Source organism: Mus musculus, chromosome Y, assembly GCF_000001635.26.
Source record: "Mus musculus strain C57BL/6J chromosome Y, GRCm38.p6 C57BL/6J".
NCBI classification, from domain to species: Eukaryota; Metazoa; Chordata; class Mammalia; order Rodentia; family Muridae; genus Mus; species Mus musculus.
Window position 1 is genome coordinate 40,290,838 of NC_000087.7, and position 26,573 is coordinate 40,317,410.

Here is a 26,573-nt window from a genome sequence, read left to right on the forward strand (position 1 = left end):
TATATATACCAGCAAGTGAAAATTTTTCATGCTTCATTTTTCTGAAGATGGGAAAGTAGAAGAGTACTTCAGATTATTCTCCATGATGGCTCTTTTAAAAATAGACATTTTTTTTTCTCAGTTCACCATCTACACCAAAAAGCATATCTTAGTTCTTGGTCCCCAAGTTCATCAAAACCTAAAACAGAAAAGTACCTCTTATTAAATAAATTCCCAAGGATACAAATATGAAAGATTCTGTGCAGATGATGTATAGGGTAAAGGTTAAGGTCAGGATTAGGATTAGGGTTAGTGTTAGGATTATGTTTAATAAAGCAGGATAATTATAGTGTTATTAAAGTATGAGGTACATCTGAGGTCAAATTCCCATTTTATCATTTCATATCTTTAATAATTCATACAAAGCCATTAGGATTTTATGGATAATAGCAGTCATTTCAGTCAGAAATAATTCAAAATAATAAGTAGTTAAAACTTTATGATTATTAAAACATATTTAGATTCCTAAGGTCATTTTATGGACCATGTGCAACATACCTCCATGGACTTCTCATGCATTTCTTTACCTGCTTCCAGGGTCTGGTTCTGACTACATTTGGACAGTTTCAATGCTTGTTGTTCTTTTTGACAACTATTCTACAAATGTAAAAGGAAAACATTACTATAACAATTCTGTTTATTTTTGTTGTTACTGCCATGCAACATGCATGGTAGTCTAACAATAAAACACTAAATGTATATCTAATACTAAAACATTTATGTGAGCAAAAATAATTCTATATGAAAGTTAAAAGGAATAGTTTTCCAACTGATTTAAAATTTTAACAACTATTTTGACTAAATATATGTATATTTTTACAATAACATGAAATAAAATTATGCTACCAATTGTGGGGTAGGAATTTTTTTTAATGTGAAAGAGTTTTTCATAATGCACATACTGGCCTTAGCCTCCCAAGTTCTTATGTTTATAGGCATGCACCATGTATACATGAACTCGGTAAAATCCTAGTCTTGGAAGCTTAGATTGGTTTTCTCTAGGTTCCAATCTCAAGCAACATATAGAAGTAGTAACATAAAGTTCTCATTGTATTCTCTAGGGTTGCACACAACCATGATAATTTGCATTTAAAAAAAAATTAAGACAAGCCCTTTACACCTTTTCACCTTGGGCTACTACAATCCTGTTTTGCCCTTTATTCACTGTGATCAATTTTTTACCTCACATTTGCACTCAAATCATCATAATTAAGTAAAATTACCTCTAATTTGCAATGCTTATCTTTAAAAAAAGTGCACCTGCATTCATTTGGAGACAAAGGGTTAATATTGGGTGTCATCTTTGATTTCACAGTACTGTTTCAGAGACAGAATCTCACTAAACCTAGAGCTCATCATTTATGCTACACCTGGTGGCTACAAAGATCTGGAGATCTTCTTTTCTCTGAACTAAATCTGAGATTGGTTGTTTTAAAATGCTCACAACCACACCAACTTTTTTTTGTTGTGGTGGTGGTGGTTTGTTTTTAGTTTTGCTAGTTTGTTGTTGTTTATTTTGTTGTTGTTGGTGGTGGTGTGGGCATTCATCCCAATGCAGGGAATATAAGCTGGGGTCTCCATGCCTACACGGGAGAAAGATTACCAATTAAACCATCTTCCAGCCCTGTAAATCAATCTTATTGGGCCCACATGCAGCATATGACACATTTAGGGATCTTTTCTTCTTTAAAACTTTCCTTCACTCATGGTAGTTTTCTTTCTACCAGTGGTTCTCTTCCTTTACTGGCTCCCTCTCACCAGCTGCCATATGCAGAATTACAAATCTTGAAGTACCCTGCTGTTCTGTCTTTAGACTCCTTATTTACAGGGATGATCACTTTCCCTTGAAATGTCATCCAGAGTCCAAGGTTTAAAAACTGTCTTCAATTGGAGTATTTATTATTTATCTTTAGTTCCTATCTCTTTCCAGAACTGACTCATAATGGCAGGTTCCTCAATGCCTTCTGAGGCAAGAATGAATTTGCTGTTCCTTTCAAATTGAATACTTTCCAAACTATTAACCAGTAAATAAAATAAAATAGTTAATATGATTATCGTTGTCTCAGATCTTACTTGGAAACCAGGTGATGACTACAGTGATTGGTAGAGTAATGGAGATGTGATCTAAAATTGTTTGCTGATATTCTTCCACAGGAAAATTCTTCCAGGGCTGTTGAGAATGTTTGTTTCCATCCTCTGTTGTTACTAAATCTTTACTAAATTTAGGACTGTAAGAACTGATTTACCAAATTGAGTTGGTTTTTTAATATAAACAACAGAGTCCAGGTGAAACCAATAAATAAGCTTTCTCTCTTCTTTCAACTCTGATATATTGTGTTTTTTTTTTGTTTGTTTGTTTTTTTTTTGTAGTCACTGGTAATCATCTCTTGATCTTTCTGCAAATGTCTGCCTCTTGAAAATTTATGATCTGGTATACCATAAAATGCCTAGTCGTTTTCATTGATAGAGTATGCAATCAATAGTTTATATCTCAGTAAGACTAGAACAGAAGCAAGGATAGATAGATAATGGAACTTAATTTAGTTTCATATGCTGAACTCAAGGCTAGTTGTTCCATTCCTACTTAGTAATACTAGGTTAAATATTAAGTTTTTTTATGGTACCAACCACTGATTTTTCTTTTTCTTCATTGAATTTCTGTACATCCATATCAGACTTCTGAAATGTAGTTATATACTGCTCACAAAATTTGTTGTTGATGTTCTTCCTGTAAAGCACAGTAACAAAAGCAGGCACATTTCATACCAATATGAAAAAGAACACTCAAAACAAATTCAATTGAACATTTCATACTATAAAAAGAAAAATAGCAGTATAAAATATCTAATGGGAAATCATTATAGATTTTTCCCCTAACATATTATCAGAGAGGTTTTCATTTACGTTTTAGCTTTTCAAAATTAAAGAAATATAAACACACACAACACACACGTAACACACACACACACACACACACACACACACACATACACACACACATATATATACATGTACAAAATTTAATTATATTTCAGTGTGGTTTTTTTTTCATTATTTTCTACCAAATATAAGTTCTAATTTATTTTTCATACATTGCCTTAGTAAAGACAGTGCAAAACATGTCAACTAAAATATACAAATTGTCTGCATATGTAATTGTAGTTGTTCCTTTTGAATATTGTTAAACATAATAATCCATAAATTACATTCCTAAGACTATGTGCAAGACTTCTGTATTTCCACAATGAATGTAAATTAAAATTTAAATCTCATTAACATTGACTTAAAGCAGAAAATAAAATTTTCATAGATTTCTATGAATTAGATTTAGTTTGCTTGAAGGCATGATGTTATAGGGTTAACTGTTTAGACAAAATCAAAGCCAAACATTTTTACTAAAGAATCAGACATGATATAATTTTTTTTAAACTTCAGCCACATATAATTTTTAAAATGATACACATTTGACCCTACAAATATAACAACTCTACCTCTCTCGTTCGTTCGTTTTGCAAAATCTTTCTAATTTCTGGTTGCTGCCTTTGAAAGATTCTTTGACATAAGTTTCCATCCATTTTCTCTTTATGTGAAGCGTCTTATAAATGTCATCTATATTAAAAATAAAGGGTCATTTTGAAGAAAAAAATAGATAATTCCATGTATTCAAGTAAAAATAGATATAGATAAATTTCATTCAATAATGCTATGGAAACTTAAAATTAAATGATAGATATCACAAACATGCTTCATACTTTAGAATACTTAGGGTTTGGTATGTTCAGATGAAGGATGTTCAACCTGTAAAGTCTACAGAAATGTTCCACAACATAGAAAAAAACAGTCCATGTATTTTGGATAAGAAATATCTAATCTTATCTGAATTTTAATTTCTGTAAGGAAAATAATTTTGAGCTTCAAGAACAGTTTTCAAAAGAACAAATGCACAAAACAAAGGATCAAAAGTATACTTAATTCTTCATAGGGAAACACTTTTAATAAAGGCTAATTCTTTTCCAAATCTAAAAAAAGATGATGCAACTGAAAGAACAAACTTGACTGTGGAACTGTTAGACCCATTGTTTAAAATATTCAATTAAAATAAGAGGGCAGCCGGGCATATTGGTTCCCATGTTAATCCTAGTATTCTGGAGGAAAAGGCAGAGAGATATTTGTGTGTTCCAGGTTAACCTGGTCAACATACTGAGTTCCAGGACAGTCAGAGCTACAAATGAGACCCTGTCAGAATCAAACCTGCATTTGATTCCTAGCACCTACATAATGTGCACAAATATCTCCAACTCCAGTTCCAGGGGATGTGATGCCCTGTTCTAAATTCTGCATGCACCAGGTACATATGTATATGACTCACAGACATACTTATAGGCAAAATACCTATATAAATAAAAATAGATAAAAATGTTAAAATCTATGTTTAAAACAATGATCTCCAAGTTTTTTTTTTTAATCAAAATAAAATTATTTCTAAAGTGAATTGGTAATTATATTTCAGAACATATCCTTTAAAAAAACAATTGAAGAAAATTATGGTAGGAACTTTTGATCAGTAACTGCTGCAGTTCATGAAAATTGTAATGCTTCAGAAAATGTTTAGTACCTTTCTAGCATGCACAGTTAGCTTTCAGTAACTAGGATGAAGCTATATTTCGGTGTACATGTTTAATATTCTCACCATACATAGTACTAGACAAAATCAGATTATTAAATGATTATTCTGCCTCCTCTAAATAGAGCAAATCCTTCAGTTGAAAAAAAATAATTTGGTAAAATGGGTAACTTGAAAGAAGCAAAATATTATTTTTTAAAAATATAATATTGTTTCATGGGGGTAGAGATATGGCTCAGCAGTTAAGAGTACTTCCTGTTCTTTGCAAAGGACATAGGTTTGGTGTCTAGCACTCATATGGTGGCTCACAACTATCTGACTCCAGTTCCAGGTATCTGAAATAATCTACTGATATCTGAACAACAGGTACACCTGTGGTGCACATATATAACTGTAAGCAAAACACTAATACACATAAATAAGTCCAAAAATAGGTATTAGGAGCATTGTTTAGTAAGCCATGTAAGATGTTTTTTTGTGTATGATCCTAGTATTGGAAGCTTAAGCAGGAGATTTCCAGTGTAAAGAGTGCATAGGTTAAATAGGAAAATGCAGGCCAGCCTGAACTACATAATGACACCATATCTCAAAGACAAGTTACTGTCTTCTGAGAAAGCTCACTTAGCATTCAGTTACATATAATTTAAAACAGATACTTTAGAATCTGAGTATCATTCTCTCATTGTTTAGTAAGTTGTCTTCCACTTACAGTTAGATAATTCATTTCATAAAAAGAAAAAAAAAAACAATGAAGGGATTGGAGAGATGATTCAGCAGTTAAGAGCACTGGTTCCCTTCCAGATTTCTGAGATTGGAGTACCAAAACCCACAAGGTGGCTCACTACCTATAACTTCAGTTTCAGGGGATTCAATGCCTTCATCTGGCTTCCTCAGGTACAAGACACACTAGTTGTGCACATACACACGTGAAAGAAAAAAAAAACAATAACCATAACTTAAAATTTAAAAATAAGTTATAAGGGTTACATTAAAGAATTCAGTTTTGCATTGTGCCATATAAAGAAGGAAGCACAGAAGACTCCTAGAAAAGAAACTGACTTAATATAAATTTAGCACTGGATCAATGAAAATATGTTTCATGTATAGAATTTTGTATACATATCACTTAGCTATGAGTACATGGAACTGTGAAATTGTTTACATCTATTTTTTTTTCCTTTTAAAATTCCTTCAAAGCTGTTACAAAAACGCCTCAGTAGTCAAGAGGGCCTACTGTGAAAAGAGGAGGTTCACAAAGTACTTTTTTTTTGTTTTTTAAGGTAAGTAATGTTACTTCATGCTTATCAAAGGATAATTCATCAAAGATGAACTCACAATTCGGAATATCTATGCTCCAAATACAAGGGCAACCAAATTCATAAAGAAATTTTACTAGAACTCAAAGTACATATTGTACCCCATATAATAATAGTGAGAAACTTCAACACCCCACTCTGAGCAATGGAGAGGTCCTGGAAAAAAGAAATGAAAAAGAGACACTGTGAAACTAATGAGAAGTTATGAAACAATCGGATTCATCAGATACATATATATGTATCTGTCACACACACACAGACACACACATACAAACACGCACACATATATTGAAGCAAATTCACACACAGTTCTCATTAGATGAAGAGAAATTATTTGAAAAAAAAATCAACAAACCTTCATGATAATAGTCTTGGATAGATTAAGAATTTTAAGCACATACCTAAATATAGAAGCAAACCAGAAGCCAACATCAAATTAAATGGAGAGAAACTTGATGCAATCCCACTAAAATAAGACAAGACAGGACTAGACAAGGCTTCTTACTCTTTCCCTACCAATTCACTATAGTACTACAAGTTCTAGACAGAGCAACTAGAAAACAAAAATTGGTCAAAGGAATAAAAATTGGAAAGGAATAAATCAAAATATCACTATTAGCAGATAATAAAATAGTATACTTAAGTGACCACAAAAATTCCATCAGAGAACCCATAAACCTGAAAAACAACTTCAGCAAAGTGGATAGATATACAATTAACTCAAACAAAACAGTACCTTTCTTCTACTCAAAAGATAAACAGGCTGAAAGGCAATTATGGAAACAACACCTTTCAAAAGTCACAAATTATAGTTCCTTGATGTGACTCAAACCAAGCAGGTGAAAGATTTCTATGACAAGAACTTCAAGTCTCTGAAGAAAGAAACTGAAAAATCTCAGAAGATGGAAAGGTCTCCCATGGTCATAGATTAATTTAGTAAAAATGGCTGTCTTCCCAAAAGCAATCTACAGATTCCATGCACTCTCCATCAAAATTTAAACTCAATTCTTCGTAGAGACAGAAAGAGCAATATGCAAAACCATTCGGAATATCAAAACTCCAGAAGATCCCAAAACTATTCTCAACAATAAAAGAACTTCAGGGGGAATCATCCCTGACCTTAAGCTGTATTATGCAGAAATAGTGATTAAAAAAATGTATGGTAATGGTACAGAGACAATGCCTTCATGAAATGGAGAGATCTAAAATATATCATCCTGTGTGATCTCAAAGGAAAAAAAAAACATGGTATGCACTCACTGATAAGTGGATATTATCCTAAAAGCTCAGAATACCCAAAATGTAATTCACAGACCACATGAAGCTGAAGAAGAAGGAAGACAAAAGTGTAGGTGTTTCAGTCCTTCTTAGAATGGGGAACATAATATTCCTGATAGGAAATGTGGAGATCAGGGCAGAGACTTAAGGAATGACCATCCAGATTCTGTCCAACCTTTGGATCCATCCCATATACAGAAACCAGGCACAGTCACTATTGTGGATACCAACAAGTGCTTGCTGATAGGAGCCTAATATGACTGTCTCCTGAGAGGCTCTGCCAGGGCTTGGCAAGAACAGAGGCTGATGCTCACAGCCAACAATCAGACTGATCATGGGGTCCCCAGGGGAGCAGTTAGAGGAAGAACTGAAGAAGCTGAAGGGGTTTGCAACCTTACAGGAAGAACAACAATATGAACCGAGCAGACAGTCCAGAGCACTCAGGGACTAAGCCACCAAACAAAGAGGGGCACCCATGACTCTAGCTGCATATAGAGCAGAGGATGGTATTGTCAGACATCAGTGGGAGGAGAGGTCCTTTGTCCTGTGAAAGCTCCATGCCCCAGTGTAGGCAAATGCCAGGGTAGGGAGGTGGAGTATGTGGGTGAGGGAACAGGCTCATAGAAACAAAGCAAGTGTCAAATGGAATAGGGATTTCCTGGGACTAAACCAGGAAATGGCTGATATTTGAAATGTAAATAAATACACACACACATACACACACACACACACACACACACACACACACACACACTCTAATGGCTTTAACTGTGACTTCAAGTGGGTTTACATCTAATCACAGGATGATCTAAATTTTTCCCATTCCTGCTAGTTTTTTGATAAATTAGAGTAAATGTGTCTGCATCTCAATCTCCAAATAAAATCATAGTTGCTCTTATCACAACCAAGCTCCTCAACCTTTTTCATCACAATACAAATCTAAGACAAATCTTAAATATAAAATTCTTCCTGGCTGGACAAATATTTTACTGCTACAGCAAGAAGCTCTGGTTTCAATCTTCAGGAATGAAAAATAAAAACCCCCAAAATTTAGATATAAAAAATAAAGAAGGCATGATTCCTCGGGCCCCATTTCATTTCTGAGGCTGAGGACTTCAGGTACAAGGCCAGTCCAGGCTGCAATTGAGGTTTCAGACAATCCTGAGATATAGAGCTAGAGCTTACTTTCCTAAACTAAAACAACAAATAAATAAAGACAGCCTGGTCTGAATTATGTCTGAATTCCCAGCACTTCTGAGGCAGAGAGAAGCCTCTAGTATTTGAGGCAGTTTGGAACCTATATATAGAAATTTCGGCAATGTGGCATTTTCACAACACGTTAAAATGTAGACTGGTTTTCAGTTTCTTTTTAATAAATTCCTGGTGGGAAGCAGTTGCACAGAAGAGGTTCTTGTCTGTTTCATCCACTAAGTGAAGTCCAGTTTACTCACACCTCACATCCCCAGGCCCAAAGAATACTTTCAGGGTCTCCATTACCTTGGCCTTCCTGATTTCTGCTAGGAGCTAGTCTGTTCAAACTCTTGCACTTACAGTGAGGTTCTCAGTTTTTCTCAGCAGAGTCCTAAGAGGGAAAGGTCGATTGTGAACCTGGAAGTAGCAACTTCCTGAGTCCAGTGAGGGTCACCTAATCTCATTACTCCTGAAGAAACACCTCCAAAACTCCACCTTCATCCCCACCCAGACCCCTAGCTGAACCAGGATTAACCAACAGACAAATGACTACCTCCACTGAGACTTCATCCTACCATGATTCTTCAAGAATTTTGCTTCCTCAAGAACTCTTTGTAGCCACCATACTGGGTAACAGGGTTTGAACAGCGGGAAAACAATCTCAGCCAAGCCCATTGCTGATTGGCTGTGTTTGCACATGAGTACTAAGGGTAAGAGAGGCTCTTTCAATCATCTGTGATTAAAGCTTCAAAAAGCAGGTAGTATTTTAACTTCCTCTACTACCCAGAGGCTTTCCATTTTCTAAGTTTGCAATACTAACTTGAAAGTTAAAATAAAATGAACTCCAAAGACGACTCTCCTAGTTTGTTTCAGATGAAGGGACTGTTCTGTGTAACTCTAAATTGTTTTTTTTTTGTTTTGTTTTGTTTGTTTTTTTGTTTTGTTTTGTTTTTTTTGTTTTTTTTTAAACTAAAGTATTTTTGCATGTTTGTATTTATATAACATGTATGACTAGTTCCCCTAGAAACTAGAATAGGATGCCAAAATCCCTGGATCTAAAATTAAAAATGATTTTGAGAATTATGTGGGTTCTAGGAACTAAACCTTGGTTCTGTACAAAAGCAACAAGTGTTCTTAATTTCTAAGCCATCTTTCCATTCCTATCCTGTGTGTGTTTTAAGGTGTGCTGGATCATTTCTAACGATAGATGTTTAATTTTACTATATAATGGATAGTATAAAAAATGACTCTGTTAATGTTGTCTATTTCCAGAAACAGAAAAACAAACAAACAAACAAACAAAACAGCAACAAAAAAAAAACATAATTTTAATGGATTGTGTAAATCATAAAAAGTTTCAGGATAAAAATGGAGTGTATACATTTCAGTATATGGGTGCATAAGGAGGCCAGATATAGACATCTGTTTTATTCTCAATTATATTCCAAATTTCTTTTTCATTTTCTCTTTTTTTTTTTCAAGTCAGGGTTTATCTGTATAGCTCTGGTTAACCTGGTACTCACCCTGTATACCAGGGTGGCGTCAAAATCAAAAATCTCCCTGCCTCTGCCTCCCAACGTCTGGGATTAAGGCATGTGCCACCACTGACTGACCCAACTTAAAACTTGAGATAGGTTCTCTCTGAATATGCAGCTAACCAATGCCACTACCTCGGCTAGCCAACAAGCTGTCTCCACCTACTCAGCACTGGTTGGCAGCCTGCATTTTAGAAGTGGATTCTAGGCCCCCACTTTTATTTTCAAGGAAAACATTTTACTAAAACAGCCATCTCTCTAGCCTCTCTTCAAGGTTTGTTCTGTTGCTATAGACACTGCAATTTTTTGTTTGTTTGTTTTTTGTTTGTTTGGTTTCTTTTTCTATTTCTCTAATCATGCCTAAGTTTAGGCTCCTAAAATGCTTAGTGGTGGTTTTGCTTGTTTCCTTACAACAGGAAATTGGTTTTCTTGCTCACTTTACAATTTGCAGTTAATTTGGCACACTGGACGAACTGACATTTCATTTACTAGGCTTATTGCTGTGTTTTGTTTCTTTAGTGCATTTTTTTTTTTTGTTAATTTGCTGGGTTTGTTTTTTTTTTTGCTGGTTTTTTGTTTTTGTTTTTGTTTTTGTTTTCACCACTGAAGATGAAATTTATAACTTTTAATGGTGCTTTACCACTGAGCTACATCTTTAGTTAATCTTTAGTTTTGAATGTTGGATGAGAAGTTATCTGTGTGTATTTTTTAAAGAAAACTATAATTTCTGTGAAGCCTACAATTATCCCCCTATGCTATAGGTTCTATAGAGATCTGTTTCCCTCGTTTGGCCTCTTCAAGAAACAGGGAAATATTTTTAAAACACATACCTCCAGATTTATCCAACATACTGCCTACTTCATGTCTGTGAAGCCAGAACAATAAAAAATTAAAGCAAGAAATATAGTAGACTGGTAGGCCATTTTTTTTACCACACACAAAACTTTACACAGAACCTTCTTTAATTTTTTATAATAAATATATAATGTTTGGTTTGGAACAAATGTCATATGCATATAAAATATGTCATGGACTACCAACTTGAACTTGGATTATTTACTTTTAACAATTCATACGTTTACACCCCACAAGGAGTTTATTCATAACTCTCCCACACTTGCCGAGACCCTTTTTTTCCCCAGATAGTCCCCTATTTATTTTTATGATGTTTCTCCTTTTCTTTGAGTGTGTCAAAGATCACATGCAGGTGGTCCTATTGTATGAGTTTCTATGTGTTTGTGATCACAAAGTCTAAAGGATCCCAAGCTGGGCTTGAACTTAACATATAGCAGCATCTGACATTGAAATGCTGATCTTCCTGAATCTACTTTTCCAGTGAAGGTAACACAAACACTACTTTTGAAGTACTCTATTGAACTGGCAAAAAAAAAAAAAAAAGAAAAAAAGAAAAAGAATTGAAAATATTACCCCATGTCTTCATCTCCTTTTACTTGAGGCGATATATATCCATCTTTACCAATTGCTGGGTTATTTACTGTATTGACAATAGAAAATGTAAACATTTGAAAGTATGCCATATTAGTAATAGTTAATAAAGTACTATCAATTTGAATTTCTTTGGAAAAACTGCCCGTTTTGAGTTTTTGAAACAGATTTTAAAAACTAAGTAAAATTAAGTACATCCAGGAAATCTAGTACACAAGGAGAAGAAAAAACATAAGGATAACAGGTATAGATGAGAAGTAAGATTTCCAAATTATAGGGTCAGTGAATATCTTCAACAAAACTATAAAAGAAACCTTTCCTAACCTAATGAAAGAGATGTCCATGAACATACAAGAAGCATGCAGAACTCCAAATAGTTTGGACCAGAAAAACAACAACAAAAACAAAAATCCCTGCCATCATATATTAATCAAAGCACCAAATGCACAAAACAAAGAAAGAATATTAAAAGCAGTAAGGTAAAATGGTCAAGTAACATATACAGGAATTCCTATCAGAATTACACCTAACTTCTCCCCAGAGACTATGAAAGCCATAAGATCCAAGGTAGATATCATACAGACACTAAGAGAGCAGAAATAAGAGCCAAAGCTATAATATGCAGCAAAACTATTTTACCATAGATTGAGAAAACAAAGTATTCCGTGAAAAAACAATATTTACACAATATCTTTGAACAAATCAAACCCTTCAAGGGATAATAAAGGGAAAACTCCAATATAAGGAGGGAAATCACATGCTAGCAAAAACAAGATATTAATCTTGAAGTAAACCTAAAAGAAGATAGCTACATGAACAAAGTTCCAACAAAAATAACAGGAAGAAACAAAGACTTTGTCTTAGTATCTCTTAATATCACCATATTCTATTCACCAATTAGAAAGAAATAGACTAACAGACTGGATGTGTAAGCAAGACCCAGCATACCAGAAACAAATCTCAGGAACAAAGACAGACATTACCTCACAGTAAAAGGCTGGAAAACAATTTTCTAAGCAAATGTTCCAAAGAAACAAATTTGGAGTAGCCATTCTAATATCAAATAAATTTGACTTTCAACCCAATGTTATCAAAAAAGACAAGGAGTGACACTTCATATTCATCAAAGTTAAAATTTACCCAGATGAATTTTCAATTCTAAACATTTATAGTCCAAATGCAATGACATCCATATTCATATAAGAAAAATTAGTACAGCTCAAAATGCACATTGCACCACACACAATAATAGCAGAAGACTTCAACAACCCTCCCTCATCAATGGAAAGATCCTGGAAAGAAAAATTAAAAAAAAAGACACAGTTAAACTAACAGAAGTTATGAAACAAATACATTAGTTGATATCTATAGAACATTTTATTCTAGAACAAAAATTGTCCATTCTGCTCAGCACCTCATGACGCCTTCTCCAAAATTAACAATATAATCAGTCACAAAACATGCCTCAACAGATATAAAAATATCCAAATAATCTCATACATCCTATCTAATCTCCAAGGACTAAGGCTGATCTGAAATAATAATATAAATAATTGAAAACCCATGTACACGTAGAAGGTGAACAAAAATCCAGTCAGTGATAAATCAGGTAGGGAAGAAATAAAAAAAATAAATATAAGACTTTTTAGAGTTTAAAAAAAAATGAAGTTACTACATACTGAAAGTTGTGGAACACAACTAAAGCAGTGTTAAAGGGAATCTCATAGCTCTGAATGCCTCTAAATAGAAACTGGTGAGAAGATACAGTAGTAGGTTGACAGAACACCTAAAACCCCTTGAATAACAGGAAGGAAATTCACCCAAGAGGAGTTGAAGGCAGGAAATAATCACACTCAGGGCTGAAATCAAACAAGTGGAAACAAAGGAACTATAACATAAAATCAAACAAACTAGGAGCTGGACCTTTGAGAAAGTCAACAAGATAGATAAAACATTAGCCAGACTAATTACAGGGCACAGGGAAAGTATCAACATTAACAAAACCAGTAATGAAAAGGGAGACATAACAACAGATACTTAGTAAATCCAAAAAAATCATCAGATCCTACTATACAAGCCTGTAACTTAGCAAAAGTGGAAAATCTGGATGAATTGGACAATTATCTAGACAGATGTCAGGTACTAAATTTCAATCAGGTTGAGATAAACCCTGTAAACTCTCCCATAACCCCCAAAGAAATAGAAGCAGTCATTAAGAGCTCCCCGCTCCAAAAAAAAAAAAAAAAAAAAAAAAAAAAAAAAAAAAAAAAAAAAAAAAAAAAAAAAAAAGCACCGTTTCTGATGGGTTTAGTACAGATTTCTATCAGACTTTCAATGAAACACCAATACCAACAATCTTCAATTTATTATGCAAAAACAAAAGAAAATGAACACTACTTAATTTGTTCTATGAAGCCACATTTACTCTTATACCCAAACCATACAAAATCCCAATGAAGACAGGATACTTCAGACCAATTTAACTTATAAATATTGATGCAAAAATACTCAATAACATCCTGTTAAACATAATCCAAGAACACATCAAAATGATCATCCTTCATGATCAAGCGGCTTCATCCCAGGGATACAGGAATGGTTCAATATATGGGAATCCATCAATGTAATCCAATATGTAAAGAATCTCAAGGAAAAAAACACAGTATTATCTCATTAGACACTGAGGAATCATTTAAAAAAATCAACACACCTTCATGATGAAAGTCTTGGATAGATTCAGAAAGCAAGGCCCATAACTAAACATAGTAGCAAACCAGGATCCAACATCAAAATAAATGGAGAGAAACTTGATGCAATCCCACTAATATATGGCAAGGCTTCCCACTCTCTCCCTACCTATTCACTATAGTACTAGAAGTTCTAGCCAGATTAAATAGACAACAAAAAGAGGTCAAAATTTAAAAATTGGAAAAGAACAAATGAAAATATCACTATTAATAGGTAATAAGATAGTATATTTAGTGACCCCCAAAAAATCCACTAAAGTACCCTTAAGCCTGAGAAACAACTTTAGCAAAGTGATTGGATATACAATTAACTCAAATAGATCAGTAGCTTTCCTCTACTCAAAGGATAAACAGGCTGAAAAGGAAGTTATGGAAGCAACACTCTTCACAATAGTCTCATACCTTGGTGTGACACGAAAAAAGCAAGTCAAAGTTCTGTAGGACAAGAACTTCATGTCTCTGAAGAAAGAAATTGAAATTCTCAGAAGATGGAAAGATCTCCCATGGCCATAGATTGGTGTCCCAAATAATTTAGTAAAAATGTCTATCTTGCCAAAAGTAAGCTCTGATTCCATGCCCTCTCCATCAATATTCAAACTTAATTTTTTATAAAGATAGAAAGAGCAATATGCAAAATCATTTGGAATAACGAAAATCCAGGATATTGTAAAACCATTCACAACAATAAAAGAACTTCAGGGGGAATCATCCCTGACCTCAAGCTGTATTATAGAGAAATAGTGATAAAAATGTATAGTGACCATAAAGAAAAAATGACTTCAGGAAGTTCACACGCAAACGGATAGGTCTAAAGTATATCATCCTGTATGAGGTAACACAATCCCAAAGGAAAAAATATGGTATGCACTCACTGATAAGTGGATATTATCCTAAAAGTTCAGAATACCCAAAATGTAATTCACAGACCACATAAACCTTAAGAAGGAAGAAAAAAGTGTGCATGTTTCCGTCCTTCTCAGAATGGGGAACAAAATACTACTGGGAGGAAATATGGAGACAAAGTGCAGGGCAGAGACTGAAGGAACGACCATTCAGAATCTGCCCCACCTGTGGATCCATCCCGTATATAAACACCAGACCCTGTCACTATTGTGGATACCAACAAATGATTGCTGAAAGGAGCCTAATATGGCTGTGTCCTTAGGGGCTCTGCCAGAGGTTGGCAAAAACAGAGGCTCATGCTCACAGCCAACAATCAGACTGATTATGGGGTCCACAGTGGAGGAGTTAGAGGAAGGACTGAAGGAGCTGAAGGGGTTTGTAACATTACAGGAAGAACAATAATATGAACCAAGCAGACCGCCCCCCACCCCAGAGCACTCAGGGACTAAGCCAGCAAACAAAGAGGGGGACCCATGGCTCCAGGTAAATACATAGCAGAGGATGTCCTTGTCAAACATCAGTGAGAGGAGAGGTCCTTGGTCATGTGAAGTTTGGTGTCCCAGTGTAGGCAAATACCAGAGCAGGGACATGGGTGTTGGTGGGTGGGGGAACATGCTCATAGAAGCAGAGGGAGGGTGGAATGGTAAAGGGAATTTCTGGGGTGAAACCAGGAAATGACTAATATTTGAAATGTAAATAAACACACACACACACACACACACACACACACACACATACACACACACCTAATATGATGGCTTTAACTGTGACTTCAAGTGGGTTTATATGCAATCACAGGATAATCTAAATTTTGGTCCCATTGTTGCTAGGGTTTTGATAAATTAGAGTAAATGAGTTTGCATCTCAATCTCCAAATGAAATCATGGTTGCTTTTATCATAACCAAGCTCCTCAATTTTTTTCATCATAATACAAATCTAAAGCAGATCTAAAATATAAAGTTTTTCTGGCTGGACAAATATTTTACTGCTACAGCAAGAAGCTCTGGTTTCAATCTTCAACAAAGAAAAAAGGAATAAAAAACAAACAAACAAACAAACAAACAAACAAATTTTAAATATAAAAAATAAAGAACACATATTTCCTCAGGCCCAGGTACATTTGTAAGGCTGGGGACTTCAGTTTCAAGGCCAGTCAAAGCTGCAGGTGAGGTTTCAGACAATCCTGAGATATAGAGTTAGAGCTTACTGTCCTAAAACAAAACAACAAATAAATAACAACAACCTGGCCTGAATTATGTCTGAAGTCCCAGCACTTCTGAGGCTGAGAGGAGCCTCTGTATTTTGAGGCAATTGGAGCCTATACATAGAAATTTCGGGAATCTGCCATTTTAACAACAGGTAGAGGTAAATGAAGACTGGTTTTCAGTTCATTTTTAATGAATTCCTGGCAGGCAGCAGCAGCTAAAAGAAGGTTTTAGTCTGTTGGCTCCACTAACTGACTTCCAATTTACTCACTCCTCACCTCCCCAAGCCCCAAGAAGACTTCCAGGGTCTCCAATTCCCTGGCCTTCCTGCTTTCTGTTAGAAAATAATTCTGTTCAAACCCCTGCCCTTAGCGAAGTTCTCTGTTTTTCTCAGCAGAGACCTAAGTGGGAAAAGTTGATTGTGAGCCTGGAAGCAGTACCTTCCTGAGTCCAGTGAGGGTTACCTCCTCTCCTTACTCCTAAAGTAACACCTCCACCCCTCCACATTCTTCCCCACACAGGCCCCCAGCTCAAACAGGATTAATCATCTTTCAACAGACAATTGACTACCTCTACTGAGACTTCTCCCTACCATGCTTCCTCAAGAACCTTGCTTCCACAAGAACTCGGCTTGATGACTACCACAAAGCATACTGGGTAACAGGGTTTGGATAGCGGAAAACAATCTCAGCCAAGGCCCTTGCTGATTGGCAGTGTTTGCACATGTGTACTAAGGGTGAGAAAGGCTCAATCAGTCGTCTGTCATTGAAGAGCAAAAAGGAGTTAGTATTTTAGCTGCCACTACTACCCAGAGGCTTTCCATTTTCCAAGTTTACAATACTAACTTGAAAGCTAAAATAAAACGGACCCCAAACAAGACTCTCCTACTTTGTTTCAGATGAAGGTGCTGTTGTTTGTAATTTTCAATTGTTTTATTTATTTAAGTAATTTGTTTTTGCATGTTTGTATTTATAAACATGCATGTGTGGTGCACATAGAAACTAGAAGAGAATTCCAAAACCCATGGATATAGAATTAAAAATGGGTTTGAGCCATTGTGTGGGTCCTAGGAACTAAAACTAGGTTCTGTCCAAAAACAACAAGTGCTCTTAATTTCTAAGCCATCTTTCCATCCCTGTCCTTTGTGTCTTTTAAGGTGTGCTGATCATTTTTCTTGAAAGATGTTTATTTGTACTATACAGTGGAGATTACAAAATTATAACACTTTCTTAATATTGACAATTTCCTCATAGAGAAAAAACAAAAAGACAAAAACCATCATTTTAATGGATTGTGTAAATCAGATAAAGAGTATTGTAAAAAACTGATGCATATACATTTCAGTATAAGTATGCATAAGAAAGCGACCAATAGACATTTGCTTCATTCTCAATCACATTCCAACTTCCTTTTTTTTTTTTTTTTTTTTCAAGGCAGGGTTGTAGTCCTGGACCTCACCCTGGTTACCAACTGCTGGGATTAAGGCATGAACCACTCTGACTGCCCAAACTTAAAACTTGAGACAGGTTCTCTCTGATTGTGCAGCTCACCAATGCCACTAGCCTGGCTAGCAGTAAGCTGTCTCCACCTACTTTTCACTGGGTTGCAGCCTGCATTTTTAAAGCCGATTTAAGACCCCCTCCTTAATTTATATACTTTCAAGGAAAGCACATTACCAAAACAGCCATCTCTCTAGCCCCTCTGAGAGGTTTGTTCTCTTGTGGTAGCCACTGTATATTTTTTTTTCTTCTCTAATCATGCCTAAGTTTAGGCTCCTAAAATGCTTATTGCTGGTTTTGATTGTTTCCTTACAAGAGCAAACTGGGTTTCTTGCTCATTTTACAATTTGCAGTTAATTTGGCAAACTGGACAACCTAACATTTCATTTGCAAGACTTATAACTGTGTTTTGCTTGTTTGGTAGGATTTTTGTTAATTTGGTGCATTTGTTGGTTTGTTTGGGGTTTTTATTGTTATTGTTTTGTTTTGTTTCTTTGTTTGTTTTTGTTTGTTTATTTTTGCCACTGAAGATGAAACTCATCACTTTTAAATGGTGATTTACCACTGAGCTACATCTTCAGCTAATCTTGCATTCTGAATGTTTGCTGAGAAGTTATCTCATATGTGTTTTAAAGGAAACTACAATTACTGTGAACCCTAAAATTGTCCCCTTTTGCTATACAGTCTAGAAATCTGATGCCCTCTTCTGACCTCTTTAAAAAACAGGCAAATACCTCCAAAAACACATACCTTCAGATTTATCCAACATACTGTCTACTTCATCTCTGTGAAGAAAGGAAAATAAAAAATTAATGCAAGAAATATAGTGGACTTGTAGGACATTTTTCTTACCCACACAAAACTTTAAAAAGAACTTTCTTTTAATTATTTATAATAAATATATAATGTTTGGTTAAGAACAAATGTCATATATATATATATATATATATATATATATTACATGGTGGAGTATCAAAGTGATCTTGTATCCTTTACTTTTACCAATTCATACATTTACACCCACAGTAGTTTATTCATTAGTCACCTACTCTTGCTGAGACCCTTCTTCTTGCCAGATGGTCCCCTTCATATTTTCATGATTTTTCTCCTTTTCTTTGTGTTATATCTTGGAAGATCTCAGGCAGGTGGTCATATTGTACTAGTTGCTATGTGTTTGTTATCACAAGGTCTGAAGGCCCTCAAGCTGGGCTTGAACTCAACATATAGCAGTGTCTGATTTGTATTGCTATCTTCCTGAATCTACTTCTCCAGTGAAGGGAATACAAACACTACTTATGAAGTAATCTATTGAGCTGGCAAAAAATATTGAAAATGTTACCCCATATCTTCATCTGCTTCTGCTTGAGGCGATATATTCTCATTTTTATCAAACGCTGGGCTCTTTACTGTATTAACAATAGAAAACAGAAACATTTGAAAGGATTCTATATAAGTAATAGTTAATAAAGTACTATCGATTTGAATTTCTCTGGAAAAACTCTCCATGTAAATTTTTGGAAGAGATTTTAGAAAGGAAATATTTACACCGAGAAAATCCAGGACACAAGGAGATGACAAAACTTAAGGATAATAGGTATCAATGACAAGTAAGTTTTTCAAATTTAGGGACAGTGAATATATTCAACAAAATTATAGAAGAAAACTTCCCTAACCTAAAGAAAGAGTTGCCTATGAATATACAAGTAGCCTACAAAACTCCAAATAGTTTGGACCACAAGAGAAATTTCTTCCATCATATAGAAATCAAAACTCCAAATGCATAATAAAAAAAAAAAGAAAAGAAAAAGAAGAATATTAAAAGCACTAAGGGAAAATGGTCAAGTGACTTATAAAGGAAATTCTATCAAAACTATACCTAACTTATCCCCAGAGATTATGAAAGCCATAATATCCAGGGCAGATGTCATACAGACCCTAAGGGAAAAGAAATGCCAGACAAGGCTACTAGACGCATCAAAAAATTTTACAATAGATTGAGAAAACAAAACGATATCTACACAATATGCTCGAACAAATCCAGCCCATCAAGTGGGTAATAATGGGAAAACTCCAATATAAGGAGGGAAATTACACTCTAGAAAAACCAAGAAATTGATCTTGAAGCAAACCTAAAAGAAGAAAGCTACATGAATCACATTCCAACTCTAACAACAAAAATAACAGAAAGCAACAACTACTTTTCCTTAATATCTCATAATATCAGCGGACACAATTCACCAATAAAAAGACATAGAATAACGGACAGGATGTGTAAGCAAGACCAAGCATACTAGAAACAAATCTCAGGGACAAATACAGATATTACCTTAGAGTAAAAGGCTGGAAAACAATTATCCAAGGAAATGTTCCAAAGAAACAAGTTGGAGTAGCCATTCTAATATCAAATAAATTCGACTTTCAACCCAAAGTTATCAAAAAAAAAGAGGAGGGACACTTCATATTCATCAATGTTAAAATTTGCCAAGATGAATTCCCAATTCTGAACATTTATACGCCAAATGCAATGTCATCCACACTCATAAAAGAAACTTTAGTAAAGCTCAAAAACACACATGAATAGAGCATTAAAAGAAACCTTGACTAAATTGGTTTTAGAGACCTGCAGAAAAGATTATGCAGCTCTTTTTCCCTTCACCTTGTTCTGAGTATGGAACACCACAGGGAAATTTAAACTTACACCATTCGAACTCCTCAACTGGGAACCCCCCCCCCTTTAACAGAAGCAGGGGGAATGTTTGACCCTCATGTTTCTTTTTCAGAACTCCCACTAGCTCACTTGAAGGACCTACAACTGGTCAGAAAAGATGCCTTGGAAATGTTGAAACACAATAAAAAACTAAAGCAAAAACACAAAAACAAAAAACATACGAACCAGAAACCATCTTGGTGCCACATAAATTTCAAACAGGAGTACCTGTCCTGGTCTGGTGCCACCATTCTGGCAAACTTGAACTCAGATCAAAAGGACTTTCCCTGATGATTCTCACAAGCCCTGCTGCCACACCTCCAGCATGTGCCCAGTTTTGGCATCCAGCCTGCCATGGCCCACTGGCCTGGCACTGCTCACACACAGTGGGCACTGCACAGGAACCTCCCTCCCTCCCTCCTCCCACTGGCAAGAGGCTCTTTTGTCTCATTCAATGGGCTTCTGAGGTTCTCAATCTTACATATCCTAAAGCTGTGACCTCATGTTGGCTTTGTTTGGCAGCTGGGCCAGAGGTTTAATTTTCTAACTTATAAGATCAGAACTATGTACTAGAAGGAGTGGGAAATGTGAGACTACAACTTAGAGCGTTTCTCCCTGGAAGGTAAAGCACCTGGATATTCTCCAAGATTGTTTTCCCCGATTTATAAAAATACAGCCAGAAAGAGACTCTATGTTATCTACAGCCACCAAAAAGCCTTTTGGTTTCTGAGCCTTACAGCTAGAGATTCGAAAATTGGAGTTTTGCCAAGGACATCCGGGCAGAGAAGAACACTCCCCCCAACACTTCCCAACTCCTCCAAACTCTCCTCCCAACTCATCCCAATTCCTCAGCTAGCTAATAAAAACCTTCTTCTGTCACATCTCAGAGTCATACGCCCCTGCCCTGCACAGTGGAAGGAGTTTGTCCTTAGCTAGCTGATAATAAATCCTCTTGCAGTTTGCATCAGGTGTGGATTTCTCTCAAGTCATTGGGGTGCTGGCCAGCTCATCCCGGGACTTTACTGGACTTGAGAGGAGGTCCATCTTCGGGGTCTTACACATGGAGACCTAATACCAAAACTCTTCAAACTATTATGCAAAATCAAAAGAGAAGGAACACTATTGAATTTGTTCTATGAAGCCAGATTACAATTATATTCAAACCATACAAAAACTCAATGAAGAAAGGAAACTTCAGACCATTTTCCCTTATGAATTTCGAAGCAAAAATACTCAATAAAATCACTGCAAACCAAATAAAAGAATACATCAAAACGATCATCCATCATGGTCAAGTAGGCTTCATCCCTGTAATGCAGGGATGGTTTAATATATGGAAATCTGTCAACTTAATCCACTATAGAAACAAACTCAAAGACGAAAACAACATGATCACCTCATTAGATGCTGAGAAAACATTTGACAAAACACAACACCCATTCATAATAAAAGTCCAGGAAAGGTCAGGAATTCAAGGCCCATATCTAAACATAAAAAAAAAAAACAATAGACAGCAAACGAGTAGGAAACATTAAACTAAATGAAACAATCCCATTAAAATCAGGGACTAGACAAGGCTGCCCACTTTCTTCATACCTATTGAATATAGTAGTTGAAGTCCTAACCAGAGCAATTAGACAACAAAAGGAAAACAAATGAATACAAATTGGAAAGGAAGAAGTCAAAATATCACTATTTCCAGAATATATGATAGCATGTATCAGTGACCCAAAAATGTACCAGAGAAATCGTAACCATATATATGACTTCAGTGCAGTAGGTGAATATAAAATTAACTCAAACATATCAGTGGCCTTTCTCTACTCAAAGGAAAAAGAGGATGAGAAAGAAATTAGGGAAAAATCACCCTTCACAATACTCACAAATAATATAAAATAGCTTGGTGTGACTCTAACTTAGAAAGTGAAAGATATATATGATAAAAACTTCATGTCTCTGAAGAAAGAAATGAAACAAGATCTCAGAACATGGAATGAACTCCCATGCTCATGGATTGGAAGGATTAATATAGTAAAAATGGCTGTTCTGCCAAAAGTAGTTTATAGATTCAATACAATCCCCATCAAAGTTCCAACTCAATTCTTTACTGAGTTAGAAAGGGCAATTTACAAATTCTCCTGGAATTTGATAAAAACAAACAAACAAAAAAAAACCAAACAAACAAACCAACAACAACAACAACAACAACAAAAAACCGGGTATAGGAAAAACTATTCCCAACAATAAAAGAACCTCTTGTGGAATCACCATGCCTGACCTCAAGCTGCACTACAAAGCAATTGTGATAAACACTACATGGTACAGGTATAGTGGTAGACAGGTAGATAAATGAAATAGAACTGAAGTCAGAGAAATAAACCTATAGTCACTTGATCTTTGACAAAGGAGCTAAAACCATCTAGTGGAAAGGAGACAGCATTTTCAACAAATGGTGTTGGTTCAATTGGCAGTTAGCATGTAGTAGAATGTAAATTGATCTATTCTCATCCCCTGTGCAATGCTCAAGTCTAAGTCGATCAAGGGACTGCACATAAAACCAGAGACACTGAAACTTATAGAGGAGAAAGTGGGGAATAGCCTGGAATACATGGGCAAAGGGGGAATATTCTTGAAAAATAAATACCACCAATGTCTTGTGCTATAAGATTAAAAATGGACAAATGGGACCTCATAAAATTGATAAGGTTATACCCAGAAGTTCAAACTTGTAATAAGGAAACATGCTTCACTTTGTCCATAGCAGCCTTATGTATAATAACAAGAAGCTGAAATGAACCCAGATGACTCTCTTTAGAGGAATGTATATAGAAAATATGGTACATTTACTTAATGAATTACTACACAGCTATTAAAAACAATGAATTCATGAAATTTTTATACAAATGGATGGATCTGGATGATATCTTCCTAAGAGAGTTAACCCAATCACAAAAAACACACATGATATTCACACATTGATGAGTGGATATTATCCCTGAAGCTCAGAATAACCAAGGTAAAATGTGGAAAACCCATGAAACTGAAGAAGGAAGACCAAAGTGTGGATATGCCGTTCCTTCTTAGAATGGGGAACCAAATAATCATGGAGGGAGTTACAGAGACAAAGATTGGAGCTGAGAATAAAAGAATACAGAGACTGCCTCACTTGGGGATCCATCCCATATACAACCACCAAATCCAGACACTACTGAAGATGCCAACAAGGGCTTGGGTGCAGGAGAATGATATAGTTGTCTCCTGAGACGATCTGCTAATGCCTGACAAATAAAAAAGTGGATGTTCACAGACATCCTTTGGACTTAGCACAGGGTCCCCAATTATGGAGCTGGAGAAAATACCTAAGGAGCTTAAGGAGTTTGCAGGCCCCTAGAAGAAAAAACAACATGAACTAACAAGTACCCCACAATTCCATGGGATTAAACCACCAATCAATGAAAACAAATAATGGGACATATGACTCCAGCTTCATATGTAGCAGAGGATGGACTAGTCAGGCATCAATGGAAGGAGAGACACTTGTTCCTGTAAAGATCCTATGCCCCAGTATGGGGAAATACCTGGGTTAGGAATTGGTAGATGGTGTGTTGGGGAGATGGGGGAGAGGGGAGAGGACAGGAGATTTTTTGGAGTGGAAACTAGAAACGGGGATAATATTTGAAATGTAAATAAGGAAAATATATAATAGAAAAAGAAAGGAAATAATTTATTTGCAGGTTTTATGAAATAAATTCATGTTTGGCAAACATATTATACGATCAATGTTCACGTCTTTTCTTGAGGTGAAATCAAGAAAGTTCTTCTCTCTCAACATATGCTGATATAGTTCCAAGAGTAGGTTTATGTGCTGCAAAACCTTGTATATAGGAATAGAGAGATATAGGTAAAATTAGAAATGAAGTATATGTAAGCTCTTAACAAAGACTTCTTCCATTTCAGGTGACTAGGTAAAGTCTAATGAACTGCAGGACACAATTAATACTGGAAATGCTATACCTTCTGAAAGAGCCTCCTCTGAAACTTTTATGTCATCGTCCTCATCATCAAAGTCCAAAAGTAATAAGTAACCTTCCTTTGGTATCACCTTCAATTTCTTAAGAGCCATTTTTCTCATGAGAACTCAGTAGTCTTCTTAGTTAATAAAAAAGAAAAAAAACAATAAAAAAAACAATAAAAATAAAAAGGAAAAAAAAAAGAACTTAGTTACCTGATTAAAAATTATCATTTAAATAATTAAAAATAACAAAACATCAAATAATTATTTTAGCTCAATGAAAGATCATTTCTTTTTTACTTAACATGTATATTTTTAATCAATTGCCTTTATCAGAGAGTTCTGTGTACATATTCAATATGGTGATGCATATATATATATACACTTACCCGTACCATTTCCTTTGTGTATCCCATTTATCATGTCCCTCTCCCTCACAACTTGTTTTAAAAACTTCTTTAACTCACTTCTTTAAAAACCTCCTTTAGAACCTAAGTTATCAATCTGCCATTTCTCAGTTTAAAAAGAGACAAAAACTGGCCAACCTTCAACATATGAGTCCTCCCCTCCTCCCAAAAAAATGATGAGCAACATCCTTTAACCTTTGAGGCATCTGAATTTTGGTCCTATCTCCCACAGAATATTTTTAAACAAAACATCAGCAATTCTGTTTACCAGTTTATCTCAGTGTAACGTAAACTCACAGTTCTATCCAGAAAGATAAAGAACATGGTAACTGTATATTCATATCAAAAAGATCCACCACTAAGTCTACAAAAAAACATGAACTACCACCACCACCCACACAGAAAGACCTTATATTGGAGAAATTAGTGATTTGGGGAAGCCGAGGATTTCAAACATCTGAAGATTGTAAGTTCAAGGCCAGGCCAAGCCGGGCCAGCTGAAACTACAAAGATAGATCCCATCCTACAGAAACTAAACTGAGAGAAAAAGCTGAACTTGGTGGTGCAAGTCTTTAATCCCAATACTGGGAGACTGAGACAGAACGATCTGTGGTCAGAATCCATCCCCAATGACTTATGAATCTCTTACAATTATCTCCTCTTCTTCTTTTCATTCATCTTCCTATGCCATTCTACTGTCTGCAATGTTCATACAGTCTATACCAAAGGAACACACCATAGAGAAGACAATGAGGAGGGAGGAATCCTCAGTGTGTTTCTAAGGGATCCTGAACATCACACAGGACAATCGCCAAGGCATCTCACCAATGGCTCCCTGTTCCCTGACCCACAGTCCTGCGGCTGGTTCTCTGATCCTATCCCCAGGCCCCAAGCTTTTCTCTTCCAAGGGTTCCCAATTCTCTATGGCCCTGACCTGTTCGATCCTCTTCCATGAATACGGTCCTCCACCTTCCATTCACCCTCAGATTCCACAGAAAATGGCGATGAGGAGGCTTTTCCTCACATAGTGGCCTCCTGGGCCTGAGATTCCCCACCCTGTCACACCTCGATTAACTGTCCAACAACCCTGATCAGGGCAGACTATCACTTACAGCTCATCTAAGAGGAGAACACCTTCCCAACCGCACCCTTCTGTGCTTAGCTCCTCAATGGCAAAAAAAAAAAAAAACGTTGTCAGGGGCCACACCCGGACAGAAGCCTCAGAGGATCCTTTGTGATGTCAGCTGGAGCAAATAGGTCTCACCAAAGAACTGTGCTGATTGGCTGAATACACCCTGCGCATGCGTTCACGGAATACCAAGTACTTTGAAGGGAGATTTTAGAAGGTGGGAGTAATCTACTGGCTTTAAGACAAATGATTTCCAGTTTGTTGGTTGACAAGTGCTTACAAACTTGAAAATCCAGAACAAATATGTAACATATGAAATACAGCAAATGGCTCTACTTAATTTCAGCTGTAGAGGCTCTTGTAAGCATTTTTGGTTTTTTATTTATTTATGTGCATAAACATTTAATAATGTGGACTTCTGCATGTACACATGCACACCAGAAGAGTCTATGCTGCCCTAAGAGTTCAGAAGGGAACATGCAGATTTCCTACAACCTCTGGTACTCTCCTTTCTCTACTTTCCTAGTCCTCAGC

The 26,573-nt window shown here is 35.8% G+C and overlaps 1 protein-coding gene across 1 annotated transcript; it reads right to left on the reverse strand.

The window, feature by feature from the left end:
• Positions 1-148: 148 nt before the first annotated feature.
• Gm21865 (predicted gene, 21865) lies at positions 149-24,614 on the reverse strand. The gene is made up of 7 exons (XM_017318703.1): positions 24,506-24,614; positions 19,124-19,190; positions 18,535-18,569; positions 3,531-3,648; positions 2,677-2,767; positions 538-636; positions 149-178 (listed from the first exon to the last, which is right to left on the reverse strand). Exons 1-7 carry the CDS (start codon positions 24,612-24,614, stop codon positions 149-151), a joined length of 549 nt encoding a protein of 182 aa, XP_017174192.1.
• Between the last annotated feature and the right edge of the window lie 1,959 nt (positions 24,615-26,573).

Bases quoted from the DNA above. Each gene is read 5' to 3' on its own strand.
- Gm21865 (XM_017318703.1), bottom strand. From the start codon at position 24,614: ATGGCTCTTAAGAAATTGAAGGTGATACCAAAGGAAGGTTACTTATTA. The intron at 2,768-3,530 runs GTAGAGTTGTTA...TGTGCTTTACAG, and splicing joins AAAACGAACGAACGAGAGAG to GAAGAACATCAACAACAAAT. The intron at 179-537 runs GTATGTTGCACA...TTTCTGTTTTAG, and splicing joins TGCATGAGAAGTCCATGGAG to GTTTTGATGAACTTGGGGAC.